Source organism: Tachypleus tridentatus, chromosome 13, assembly GCF_004210375.1.
Source record: "Tachypleus tridentatus isolate NWPU-2018 chromosome 13, ASM421037v1, whole genome shotgun sequence".
NCBI classification, from domain to species: domain Eukaryota; kingdom Metazoa; phylum Arthropoda; class Merostomata; order Xiphosura; family Limulidae; genus Tachypleus; species Tachypleus tridentatus.
In genome coordinates, this window is record NC_134837.1 from 51570639 (window position 1) to 51584757 (window position 14119).

The following is a 14119-nucleotide window of genomic DNA, read 5'->3' on the forward strand; positions in this document are numbered from 1 at the left end:
AACTTTTCCAACTAGGTTTATTTTTGTAATTTTTATGAGGCCTGTCCTCCTTCAGTATCTAATTAGGTAACTTGCTAAGATATGGCTAAATCTTAACATCGAGCTGGAAGCAATAGTTCTATCAAAACATCATTGATTGTAAAATGTACAGGTGGTTATAGTACTACTGTGTAAAAAGAAATAATACTTCAATGTTACTTAATCTTTACATTAACTGTATATTTATTAATGCTCTTTTAAGAAATAACTTACCTAATGAGAAGGATGATGCTGTTTTTCATCACACAGCAACTTCAGGAAGAAAAGATATTTTAAACCTCAAATCTGACATAACATCTAATCTGTTCCTGTACATGATTTTTTAAGAAAATCAATGTTGAGAAGCCTGATTCGCATTTATAAGTCGTGACAAAGGGCACATGCAATCTTACTGCTATTCCCAATAAATCTGAATACTCAGCATGACAGCTCAGCCAAAAATTAATTGATGAGACTTGGCTAAAAGGGCCTTTCAGTGCAGTGTCACAGGACAGTTCAATAATAGAATCAATTTCTGATTTATCGAGTTGTAATCCTTCCTCATTTTCCATGTCAACAGTAAAAGGGATCCTGATCCACATTTTACTGCTATCAATTGGAGGAAAATATTCCTTCAAGCATGATTTTAGCCACAAAAGATGCTCTTTGATTGATGAAGAAATCTCATCTGGTATATTACTGTCTTTATCTTGGTTTTCTAATTCTTTTAAAGTTGAGGAAAACTTATAATTTCTCTACCCACCTCGAGGTACCCATAAGTTAATTTTTTTATAGCTGCTTCCATCTTTCCATGGACTTTAAAAATATTTATGTTAGCACCTTGTAAATTTAGATTTAATGCAATTAAGAAGTTTAAAACATCATATAGAGGCCACCTTAATTAACCAATGCAAATTATGAAACCTGTCTCTAAATTAAAATATTGCATCATTTGCTGATGGGGTTGTTGCTCCAAAAATAACATAGCCTCATTCTTCATTTTGATGAGCCTTTTTAAGACATTTCCTTTTGATAACCACCAAACTTCACAGTGTAATAAAAGGTGCTTGTGTTCACTTCCTAATTCTTTGCACAAACCAGTAAAGGTTCTGGAATCCAATGAACTAGATTTTATATAGTTTATGAATTTAACACATTCTTGCAGAGCTGAATTCAAAAGTAAGGGAATTTTCTTCACAGTGTATGCTGCAATGCTACAGAGACTGGTGCCACTGCTCAGATTCTCTGGAAAACTCCTGTATGGAAACCTGCCAATGAGAGAGCACCATTGGTACTCAATCCAACACATTTTTTTCCCATTGAATATTACTCTGAATTATAAAATTATTGATTAAATTAAAAATTTCATCAGCCATTGATCTTGTTGGAAGTGGTTTACAAAATAACAACTCTTCATGAATTGTATCCTTATAATTAAATCTTACAAAGTACATTAAACTGGCATTATTTACTGTCTGTGCTTTCATCCACTTTTAATGAAAAAAATGGACTACAGTGAACTCAGTGTATGAGTTTCTTCAATATGTATCACCACATCCACAATTCTATCTTCACTGTATTATGAAATAGGGACAGTAAATTCAACTGATTTTCTTGTTATTTTATAAACACGAGATATAATTATTTTTACTGCAGAAAGTGTTAATGTTACACAAATTGTATGCAGAAAACCTGTCCTGTCTATTAGTTTTGAAATTTCATATGTGGACATGACCAAGCCATCATTGGAAGATCTCGTGGAAAAAGTGTGCAAAATTATTTGTTTGGAAAAACTATTTTATTTTTCTTATTTATGACAAAATCTATTGGCTTATGAGTATTCTGGATGTCTAGTATCCAAGCAACATTTCAGTTTCGATGGTTTCATGCTCTCATTTGATAATGTTGAACAACAAAGAATGCACAGTGGCAATTCATTATTGCTACTACCACTTATAAAACCATATTTCAAATATTCATCACAATACGGTTAAGTCCAAGAGGTCTTTGTTTTATTTTCTTTGACACCAAACTGCACATCATTTAAACATTTATAATTAGGTCTATTATTTTCACTAACTTCAGTTTCCCTAGAACTAGGCTGCATTTGCACATCACTTGAGGTTTTTGTGTGTGACTCATGTTTCTTTGGCCATCTATCCATATTGGAGATGAACTTAAACAATTTGTAGTTAGTACAAACTAAGTTACAAACAATTATCACTCTTCTCAGAAGAAACTGATGCTTCTAGCACTGGCCACCAGCAATTTGTCTGCTGCCACCTTGTGCTACCGGATGTAAGACTCAGGTTTCGCATACCTGTCAATTTTCATTAATAAGGTAAGCAAATTTAACACATTGAAGCAAAATTCCTAAAATGTTAGTATTGAAGAACTGGTTAACTTGAATGAACAAATGGTCCTTTTATCCAAGACAAAATCCCTTCTTTGATTTTACCTGCAGACAAGGGAAGATCAACTTGGACTCTACAGTGGGACATGTCTAGTTAATGTATGGTTTAAATTTAAAACTTAATCTTAGGGTCTCTAAATTGTACTAAGTGAGAACACGTTAATTCCTGGGGGACTAAAGGTTTAAAGGCAACTGTCAACATGTGAATTCTATAGTTCCATAGCTTAAGTACAAACTTTTACTTTTTCTTCCCATTATATTAGCTTAACTGAAATATTGAGAAATCCATGTTACATGAAATGAAAATTTAAATTATAATATATTTGAATATTAATTTTATTAAAATATATTTATATTAACTGGTTTAATTACATTTTTCTTCAATATAAAACAAGAGCTTGGAGAAAGTTTAAAAATGGCAGTTGGTTGTAAAAGGGTTAAAATTAATCTAATTTTTTTAGTTTTCTGCAGACCAGCATTTCTTTTCATGGACCAGTACTTTGGAAAACGCTGGCATAAACAGTAAGGGTGAGTATATGAGGAACTGAAGACCAAAATAAGGTAACTAAGAATTGAGTAAAAAGACAAATTCATTTCTCTGAGGAGTACCCCACTGGAAAATATAAAGGATCAAGAGATCACTCTGTGGGATAAAGTGTGTCAGGACTGGAAAGATGATCCACAACAAATTTGAAAGTATCTGGAACAAGACACACCAGGAGATGTATGTGAAGTGTGGCATTCCAAAAAGAGATTCTAGGTCGACCAGAAAGGAAACTAGAACAGGCAGCATTTGTAAGTGTAAAAAGTGACCACCGTTAAATTGTGAGAATGATTCATGATTAGTTAAATCCTGACTACAGAAAGAAAGTGAACTGAAGCACTTTAGGCTGCCAGAAATACCAAGGTGTTAACATGGTAAGACTTTTCAGCCATATACTACTGTTCTGAAGCCTCATGATGATTAAACCACACACCCAACTTTGGAGATAAGCATCTGGAAAGAGAAATAAATCCAGATCAGGAGGATTAAGCAGTAAACCTGATAACATGGTGGCTTTATTCAACCAATGTATATTATTGAAGAGGGAAGAAGGAAAGTTACTATGGGAATCCGAAGGAACCCTATCCACATTCCATTAGACATGTAGCATCCCCTGAACAGATTGCATATGTGCTAAACTCAAAGTGATACTTACTCTCACAGAAGCAACATCCCCTAACTCTATTGAACCTTCCCAGCAGTAATGCAGTTAACATTAATGGTATGGATAACTGAAGGCATCATCAAATACAATCAAAAACGAGAAAGATGGACCAGACAGAGTTGGTTGCTGAAAATGACTTCTCAAACTGCGGTGTGCAGTTGGTTGGTTTTGGTGTTTTATGGCACAAAGCAGCTAGGGTATCTGCACCAAACATCCAGTAAAAATTTAAAATTAGAGCAAAATTAGTAAAATTCATAAAAGGAAATTAAGGTAAAACAAAACAATGTTTAATTTTTTAATTAAAAAACATAAATAGCATTAAAACCAATATTTACATTTAGTCTACAATGGTAAGGAAAAACTACAGTAATACATGTTGTAAAGGACTTTCTGTAACATAATTGTAAATATCATAACTCGCCAGAAATACTAATAGGCAAATTCAAAAACCAGCATTAGTCACCTGAAGTTAGCCTTTCCAGTCCTGGTTTCAAGTTATTTGACATTATGGCCATTTGCAGAAAGAAAATTAATAAAAGTTCTAAAAGACATGTAGCACAATTTTAATTATAACTCCCCAGGATGACTAATGAGTTGTTCAAATAGCAGTGTTAGTCATCTGAAGTTGGCCTTTCCAGTCCTGGTTTTGAGTTAATTGAAATTAAAGGCCATTTTATAATTTCAAATCGAACTAGATGTACTTAAAAGGGAATCACATTAAAAAAGATCTAATGTGTAAATTAAAAAACTTAAGTAGCATTAAAAAGATTAATGGCCTTTAAGAAACTAAAAACATTTCTAAGGTGGACAGTGTAACCATTGCCACTAACACTTTCTAACATTACAGATAAACCTTGGGGCAGAACATGTTTAAAATGGTGCCATTGTTCAGAGTCATAACGTCGGCAAAACAGTAAAATGTGGCTTATTGTGAACTGAGTGTTACACAGACAACACATTGGTGCATCAGTCCCAGATAAAAGAAAATAAGTAAAAAAACTGTGACCAATGCGTAATCTAGTGAGGACAACTTCCTCTTTCCAAAATGTACGGAAGCAAGATGGCCAAAGTCCAACAGAGGATTTTATTAGAAAAAACCTGTTTTCACATTGCTCACCCCAAGTCGACTGCCAACTGGCATGGTGACGAGCCTTGAACACCAGACCATAGTCCATGAATGGAACAGGCACAGCAGTGATAGTGCCAGAGCAGACAGATTTAGCTGCAGTGTTGGTGAGCCCGTTCCTGAAGTTACCAATGTGGCCTGGTATCCAGAAAAACTAGACAGAAGTAGATGTTAAAGAAAAATGAGCCTGTTGATTTTGAATACTGGAGAGAACAGGGTGTGAACTAATGGGAAGCAATTCCAGGGCCAGTAGAGAACTAAGCGAGTCAGTATAAATAGTGCAATTTGAGTACTGTTTAACTTCTGAGTGATCTAGGGCAAGAGAAATGGCATACAGTTCAGCAGTAAACACAGAAGCCATAGAGGAGATTCTGCACACAACCACTGAACACAACAAATCATGGTAGAGCCCACACAGTCACCTAATTTCAAAACATCTATATAAATAGGAACGGAAGGATGGTTTGAAAGGTGTTAAGCAAATAGAAGACAGTACTTCTAATCAGGTAACTTAAAGATAGGTCACATTTGGGAACTGTAATAAGCCATAATAGGATGCTAACTAGTGGATGCAGCAATGTTATCCAAGGGCAGACCCAATTCATCCAACTGCACCTGGATACAAAGACTAAAAGGAGCAATGGCAGATCATCTGTTCTGAAAAAGTATGGTCCATTGAGATAAGAAAACACAACCCCAGGTGGGATTCTTTGGTAAGGAATGACGTTTTGAAGCATATAGTAAAGACAGTTGCAAACAGCAGTGGTGCAAAGAAGGTTCATGACACTCTGTGTACAAGCTCTGAACTGGGGAAGTAAGGAAAGCTCCAGTGCAGAGCCAATCCTTGATGATGAATGGGGTTCAGCATCTTTAAGGTCGAGGTCCTGGCAGAACCATAGACCAGCAATCCATAGTCATGTTTCCATTGAATAAGAGCACAATATATCTTTAGCATAGAACATCATTGCTCCATGAGTGGTGGAAGAGAGGACACTGAGGATGTTCAGTGCTCTTGTAGCAGCTTGATGTGTGGTATAAAGGTCAGCTTATGGTCAAAGATAAGCCCCAAGAACTTTGTCTCAAAGACCACAGGCAGCACAACTTCACCAATACAGAGTTCAGGATCAGGGTGAATACCCCGTTCGCAGTGAAAGTGCATGCAAATAGTTTTAGAGAGAGAGAAGTTAAAGCCGTTTGCTATGATCCACTTCAGTAAACGACTGAGGGTAGTCTGTAGCTGCTGCCCAATATATCTCATGTTTGATGACTGACATGAGATGTGAAAGTTGTCAACAAAGAGACTGTTTGCAACAGTAAGAGGGAGTGGTTCAGTGATGGCATTAATCTTTATACTGAAAAGTGTAAAACTCAAAACACAGCCCTGAGAGACTTTAAGTTCCTGTAGGAAAGAATGGCAAAGTGTCAAACCCACATGAATTTGAAATTGCCTGTCAATTAAAAAATTTTTTTAAATAAAAATGGGCAAATGGCACAGTAACCCATACACATGGAGGTCTTACAAAATGCCATATCTCCATGTTGTATCATAAGCCTCATCAAGATCAAAGAATACTGATACAAGAAGTTTCAAAAAGGCTTTTCTCATTGACGTTTCAAGTCAAGTCAGGTGGTCCATGGTGGAGCGCTGTTGTTCAAACTCATACTGGGTGGGCGAAAGGAGGTTGTTTGATTCCAGGAACCAAACAAGGTGAGCATTAACCATCCTCTCTAAGGTCTTACAGAGACAGCTCATCAAAGCAATTGGGCAGGAGTTTGAAGGAATCTTGGGATCCTTCCCAGGCTTAGAGAAAGGTAGGACAATAGCCTGGCACCAGGCATCAGGTAAAACATTTTTCTGCCAGATCCGGTTAAAAAAATCATAAGAATAGCAAGAGAAGCAGGAGATAGATGGCGCAGCATTTCATAGTGTACATCATCAGTTCTGGCCAATATACTGCCAGACCAATGAAGGGCCAGTTTGAGTACCATCAGCGTAAAGGGACGATTATAGTCATAGAGACAATCAGCTCAAAAGGAAAGAGGTGATCGCTCTGTCTGAGGCTTCATGGCTATAAAGATGGAGGAAGAAGCAGAAGTGCTAGATACCCAGCAAAAGCTTTCACCTAGAGTATCAGCGATGCTCCGGGTATCAGCTGCTTTCTAGCCATAAGAGAACAAGATATTGCCCACTGACCTTTTGAATGTTGTCCCATGTGACCTATGAAAAGTTTCCCAGGTCTGTTTTTAGGCCTTCTGTGCCATGTGATAGGATTCCACCACAGATGAGGATATCATGGAAAACGCGTTGAGGTTTTAGGAATACATTGACCAGCTGTCTGTATAATACAGTCAGTTACCGCTGACATACAGTCGTCTATTGATGGCTGATTTACGATGGCAGGATCGGGTTCTGCGAGAGCAGTGAAAGTAAACCAGTCTGCCTGATCCAGCTTCCACCGAGGCATGTGGGTAGGGTGGCATCGACCATGGCCAGTATCTCTCAAAAGTATAGGAAAGTGATCACTGCCCAGTGGTTTATTGTCAACCCTCAATGAAAAATGGGAGAATAATGAAGGGGAGCACGAGAGATCAATAGCGGTAAAGGACTAACTAGGTGCGTGAAAATAAGTGGAAGAACCAGTATTGAAAAGAGAAAGATTGTGATCAAAGAGCATATGCTCTACACAGCGATCTCTCCTATCAATAACAGCATTTCCTTAAAGGGGATGATGTCCATTAAAGTCCCCAGGATTAAAAAGGGAGACAGCAACTGTTCAATGAGAGCATCAAGGTCCGATTGATCATAGGTCTCTCCAGACGACAAGTAGAGAGAAGAAACAGTGATGGTATGACCCAAGGAAACACGGATGGCTATGGCCTCCAAGGGTGTGTCAAGTAGTAAAGACAGGGAGGGCACATGCTGATCAACCAACAGTGCCACCCATCCATGCACTTGTCCATCACACAGCCTGTCATTTCTGTACAAAGAAAACTGCTGAAAGGTGACTGTATTAGCAGGTTTCAGAAATATTTTGTGTAAGGAAAGACATATAGGATGGTAGGAAGCACTCAGTGCTTTGATGCCATCCAGATTAGAACCTAAACCTCAACAGTTCCATTGTATCAAGGTGACCATTTTTATTTATGTGTAGGCAAATTGGAGAGCCCTTTTTTTTATGATTGGGTCAGTTTTCTTTATTGTCTTTATTCGAGGTAGGTCTATCAACCTACATGGATCCTGCCCTGGGTTGATTGAGCAGGTCTTTGCTGTTGGAAAAGGATTCCAGCAAATGAGGACGTGAATGAAGGATTGTTTTGCATCTTAGGGTTGGAGAAGAAGATGTACCTGAGGAAATGCCCTTACCTGGAACCAAAGGAAGTGGATCTTGGGATTTGCTGTATGTTAGGGACAGAGATGGGTGTTGAAGCTGATTCATCAACTTTTTTAACCATGGAGTTCAAAAGACTTTTCATTTGGTTTGAGAACAATTCTTTTGGAGGTGCAAAGATTCCTCTGCACTCCCACTGTAGTAATGAAACAAAGTGCGGCAGCATACATCTGAGATGAAGTGTTGGACAGTAACTTTAGAGCATTAGGGTAAAGTGATGTTTGAATCAATTTCAAATACTGTACCTCTTTTTCTTCCGACCTTTTAAGCCAAGAACAAAGGTAGAACAGGTGAGAACCATTGCAATTGATGCAATGAGGGTCTGTTTCACAATCATAGGCATCATGGGCTTTGCCACTGCAATGAAGTGCTTGAAGTAAATGAAATCAATTTTGAAGTGGAAAAATAAACTTCTGTGATAAACCATAAAAAGTTAAGAACAATATAAGTTAGTTGTCACTTAAAACTGTTAGAGTGAAGTATGAAACTTTAGAAGTAAATGTGGAAAGGGAGCACAAATAAAAAAAATGTCTTAACGACAGCACTGGAAAATAAAAAGTGATAGTTTGACAGAATCGAATAGAGGAATTCATATGCATCAGAGGGTGTGTCCCACTGCAGTTGGTTGAAAGTTGTCACATAATAATTTGTAAGCAACACATAGTTGAACCATGATGTTTGTGGGGAGCATAAGAGAGCAAGACTTGTGTAAGTGAAAAAGAAATGCATATAGAGGGCAATACTGAATGAGAATAGCTATATCTGTGAGTGGAGATAATGTATGGTATTGTAAAATGCCTTCCTCACCAATGGTTCTTTATTGGCTAATACACATTTTGCTGGTAACCTTTATACTTTTGCTGTTAAAGCTAAATAATTATGTTTATCGATGCAAGTTTAGAAAGTTATTGATTCTCATACAACAATGCCTTTCCTATAATTTTAGTATATTCCAACATCAAACTTCAGGCATTAATATGCATGACAAAATTTGCATAATCAAGTTGAATTAAAGTTATTTTTGAATAGCTTGCTCTTGAGATTAAACCTTTTTAAAACCTTCCATGCATAGATTATCCAAATACAATCCATAAACTCACTCACATCAGTTACAAGTTATTTTTTGAAACAACATTGACAATCTGCACTAGTTATCAGTGTTGTTTAAATTTACATTTGAGCATCTGCTGACCAATTAGTTTATATTATTTAGTGGTCCACACTATATATATAAACAATCAAGAACTGTTTTATGCCCAACAGCTTTGTAATTTTTTTTTTTATTTTAGTATGTGCATTTAAGATTAACATGTTTATCCCCTGTATTCTCAAGACAGCTGGTATGGGTATTAAAACTTTAATTAAAATATAGAATAACGTTTTGACCTTCCTAGGTCTTCTTCAGGTTAACAACGAGACTGTCTTTGTTTATATGAAGATGACCTAAGAAGGTCGAAAAGTTGTTCTGTACTTCATTTCAATTAGTTTTAATACCCATACCAGCTGTCTTAAGAATATATTTTTACTTCAAGTGGGTTTCTCATCATCACAAATATTTATCCTTTGTGACTCTTTAAAAAAAAAAAACAACAACACTGGCATATGGGAAATATATGTATAACACACATTTAGGTTTAGAAACATTAAAAAAAAATCACAAGCACAAAACACACCTGTGAACACAAATAGGTAGAGAATTTCTTCAATCCTTCAGCATGTTGGTTCAAAAGTGGAAAAGTTTTGAAAAACCTCTCCACTGAAGCCACATCACCATCACACACTGCTTTGTCAAACTTCTGCATGACTATAGTCTTCAGTTTGAATTCAGCTTCATGAAGTCTGGAGAAGGCTTCTTCTAAGCTACTTCCTTCAAGAGGTAGTAAAATTGACAAGCATACATCCTGAACTTTCAATGGATTAATAATACTAACAAACATGGGATTAAATAATACTTAAAACCAGATAAAAATACTTAATAATCATTTTAAAAAATTATGAAAATATCCTTATTTTCAGCAAAATAAAGTGAACATTTAAGACTCCTTATCATAAATCAGAAATGCAAGATTGAATTTAGAGCAAATTTAATAAATTTTTTATTCAATCTTCAAATGAAAACAAAGGAAACTGCAAAAACTATTTTGTGATTTTAGGACAAGAGCTTAATGATGACTTTCAAAAATGAGCAAAATTTGAGTTAAACATGTCATTTAATCATAATGTATTACCTTCATTACTATCTGCAGCAGACCTTTTCAACACAGACTCATCCAAACTCAAGAACCTATGAATATGAGCTGCTGCCTATGTTGAATAGAAGTGTGAAAACATATTCAGACTAGCAGAATTTCACATAATAGAGAGTTTAATTTAACAAAATAAAGTTTACCCATGACCAACTAATACTTAATAATTCTATAAACATAAGAACCGTTAAACAATTAAATATGAACTGAATGAAACTGATTCTTAAACAGAAAAATAAGAGATAAAACATTAACTATGATAGTTTTATATATTTTTCTAAATGTCTGGATGGCAATTGGAATAGGGTGCCTTCAGAAGTGGTGAATACAGACAGTGTTTATGCAAAGCTTGATAAACATTTAAAAAAATACTGACTCCAAATAGTTTGCCCAGTATGGTTAGCTGGTTAGGACACTTGACTCATAATCTGAGGGTCATGGCTTCAAACCTCCATTACACCAAACATGCTCACTCTTCCAGGTGTGGGGACACCATAATGTGACAATCAATCAACTATTTATTGGCAAGAATTACCCATTAGTTGGCAGTGAGTGGTGGTGACCAGCTGCCTTCCTTCTAATCTTACACCACTTAAATTTAGGATGGCTAGTGCAGATAGCCCTCATGTAAATTTGTGCAAAATTCAAAAACAAAGAAAATTTTTTAAGCTTAACTCATTGGACAGGATGCCCGAGACAGATCAACAGGTACCTATTTTTTTAATTTTATGTTCATGATTTATACACATGCAAATTTAGGCTTCATCTGTAATTAAGCTAGATAGACAAATGTATCAAGGCAGTCAAATGTTGTAAAGCTTCTTCATATTTAACGTATAATAATCAACACTATACCTGTTCATAGTCTTCATTTTCTAATGCTGTACTCACTCCATCAGTACAGCTTTTACAAATTTAATGTATAATAATCAACACTATACCTGTTCATAGTCTTCATTTTCTAATGCTGTACTCACTCCATCAGTACAGCTTTTACAAATTTAATGTATAATAATCAACACTATACCTGTTCATAGTCTTCATTTTCTAATGCTGTACTCACTCCATCAGTACAGAACTTCAAGTCCAATATATCCTCAACTCTCTGCATGCATTCACTGACACGACTCTAAAATCAGATTAAGTTTTTCTATCAACAAACGTAACCTAACTTTATTACTGCACTGACCACAATAATTCTGAACGTCTTTTTTAACTGTACATACAGCATTGCCTTTATAATATATTAAAGAGCACAACCCTGAAATAACCTTTTTTTTTCCCAAACAAATCCTTTTTTAACTGCTATACATGAATACACATTTAAATATTTCATGGTTTTCAAATTCACTTGTAACTCTTGGTAACATTATTATTTCAAAAGATTGAATTTTCCAACTAGCACATTTTGTACTAACCTAATTAGCTGTTATCATAATAAAAGTGACATACCTTTCCCAAATCCAACTGTCTAACTTTACTGCTTATATTTTCTGCTAATGTTGAAGTGAAAGCCACCATACTAGATAATTGTTTGGCATCTGTATGAACTAACTGAAGGTTCGGTCTGAATATAATGATAAATAGTCACATAATCTTAACGATTTTTTAAGCATTTTACTGTGATAATACGTTCAAGAAGAACCAGTATAAGTCTTTTATGTTAGTTTGTTTTAGCTAATTCTGAGCAAATTGGAATCATTATGTTTTTATTAAACATAGAATGAAACTACTAAATGATAAATAAAACATTAAACTACTGAGTTTATTTACAGTAGTATACTCCATACAACAAAGAAAAAAAAGTCTAAATTATATGAATATTAATTTAATACTTATGTTTCTGACATTTGAGTTTTGGATACGACATCACAATTACTGTATTACAAGTTGAGATTAAATACATTAGAGGACTATCATTACAATGCAATTTAAAAATAATGCTTTATTTGAATCTGATGATACAAACAATAAATACATATACACGTATATAAAACTCTTCAGTAAAAAAGTTAAAAATACTGCATTACAGTTATGTTGTAGATAACACAATGAATGTTTGATAACAAATGTACATTATTCTTAGTTGAGATTGAACATGCTTCTCTAAACATGGAACTAAATGTTTAATATGATTATAAAACATTCTATCACACATTTAAGTTTAACTTTTATTTAAAATAAAGTTTGTGTTGATATTGTTATTACAACAATTAGTTTTAGCAGACAAGTGAAGTAAGAATATTTAACCACATAAAATGTTTACAAACAGCACTGGTCTCTAGGACTGATTTGCTATTAAAAAACAAACAAATGTGAAACTAATCATAAAAACTATATTAAATATAAACTTTCATACATACAGCATTCTCTGAAGAGACATAACTTTGGCTTCCAAATGAGGTTGTTGTTTAAGTAAGTTTTCTAACTCTTTTTCAGCTTTATCCTAAAAAGAAAATGTAAATATGGCTCATCTAACACTAAATAGACTGAAAGGACAAATAAACTTTTGGGCCAACAGAAGTTGAGTGCATTTCCCTTTTATGAAAGCGACATCGAGTTATTTGCTGCGTCTACCATGGGGAATCGAATCCATGATTTCTGCATTGTAAATCCGTATACTTACTGCTATACTAGTAATGGGACAACAGAAGTTGTATTACTGAAATAACCACTAGTATGTGTAAACAGTATGTATTTGTAAATATAGCATCAAAAATACCAATAAGTTCAAAACTATACCAAAAATAAATTAAATTATTAGATACGATACAAAATGTTACTAAAAATAAATGCTTAGTTATCTTCTTTCAGATTTCCCATTTATTTCTGAATCTACTAGTACTACAATAAATTGTCTAGAATAGTACAAACTGTAATGATAAATTAATTTTAGTGCCTAGTTATAATTTCATTTTGATGGGTTGATGTTATCAGAAATTACGACCTAAATAGAACCATTAGTATTACTATAATCGTTTCTAAAGTCTATGGCGTATGTCAGTGTCACTATCTCAGTACCGGTATATTGAGCGCAATAGGCTTAGAATAAGTTTATAACTTAAAAAGAGTAAATAACGTAAACAGTCAAGCATTAATCCAGTGACGTGCACTTACCTCTTCTTGACATATTTTGTCATAAGCACTAATTACATCATCTAAGTTCCTAAGTTCAGCAAAATCTATATTCATATTAGTAGTAAAATTTTCATCTGCAAATGCATTAACACTTTTTGTTTGGTAATCGTAGTTATACGTAAGATTACTTCTCGCCATTATCGTCACAACAAATAATATGGTTCTTTTAGACTAGTTTTGAAGTCTGAAAATATATTCAAGCTAATCTCATAAATTTCTCAAATAAATTGATATCTTGTTTAAGAAGGAAACAAAGAGTGTTGCATTACCTATGATAATTTTTTTAGCATTTTAAAGCTATTTACATAGAAATCTTTGCGATATTAATGATGAAATATAAAAATTATTTAAATAATCTCTACTCCAAAGTAGACGCATTGTCAGTATGTTTCTTACTCTACATATTATTTGTTGAATACTTTCTAATACTGGCTTTTCTGGGCCTCGCCTAACTTGATGGTTAGGACGCTTGACCCATAACATGTGAGTGGTGGGATAGAAACCTGTCGCCGAATATGTTATCATCTCAGCTGTTGAAACGTTATATATAACAATCATTCTTAGCATACCTCTAAGAGGTC

General features: G+C 34.7%; 1 protein-coding gene across 1 annotated transcript in view; it reads right to left on the reverse strand.

Annotated features, from left to right (window-relative positions):
* Cog4 (conserved oligomeric Golgi complex subunit 4) overlaps nt 1–13750 on the reverse strand; it is a 44063-nt gene extending 30313 nt beyond the window's left edge. Inside the window, exons 1-6 of the mRNA XM_076475809.1 lie at nt 13518–13750; nt 12764–12846; nt 11853–11967; nt 11428–11529; nt 10383–10458; nt 9828–10021 (exon numbers count right to left, since the gene is read on the reverse strand). Of these exons, the coding sequence (XP_076331924.1) occupies nt 9828–10021; nt 10383–10458; nt 11428–11529; nt 11853–11967; nt 12764–12846; nt 13518–13676 (729 nt within the window). The 5' untranslated portion in view covers nt 13677–13750. The remainder of the gene's footprint in view (nt 1–9827; nt 10022–10382; nt 10459–11427; nt 11530–11852; nt 11968–12763; nt 12847–13517) is intronic.
* Nucleotides 13751–14119: the final 369 nt, after the last annotated feature.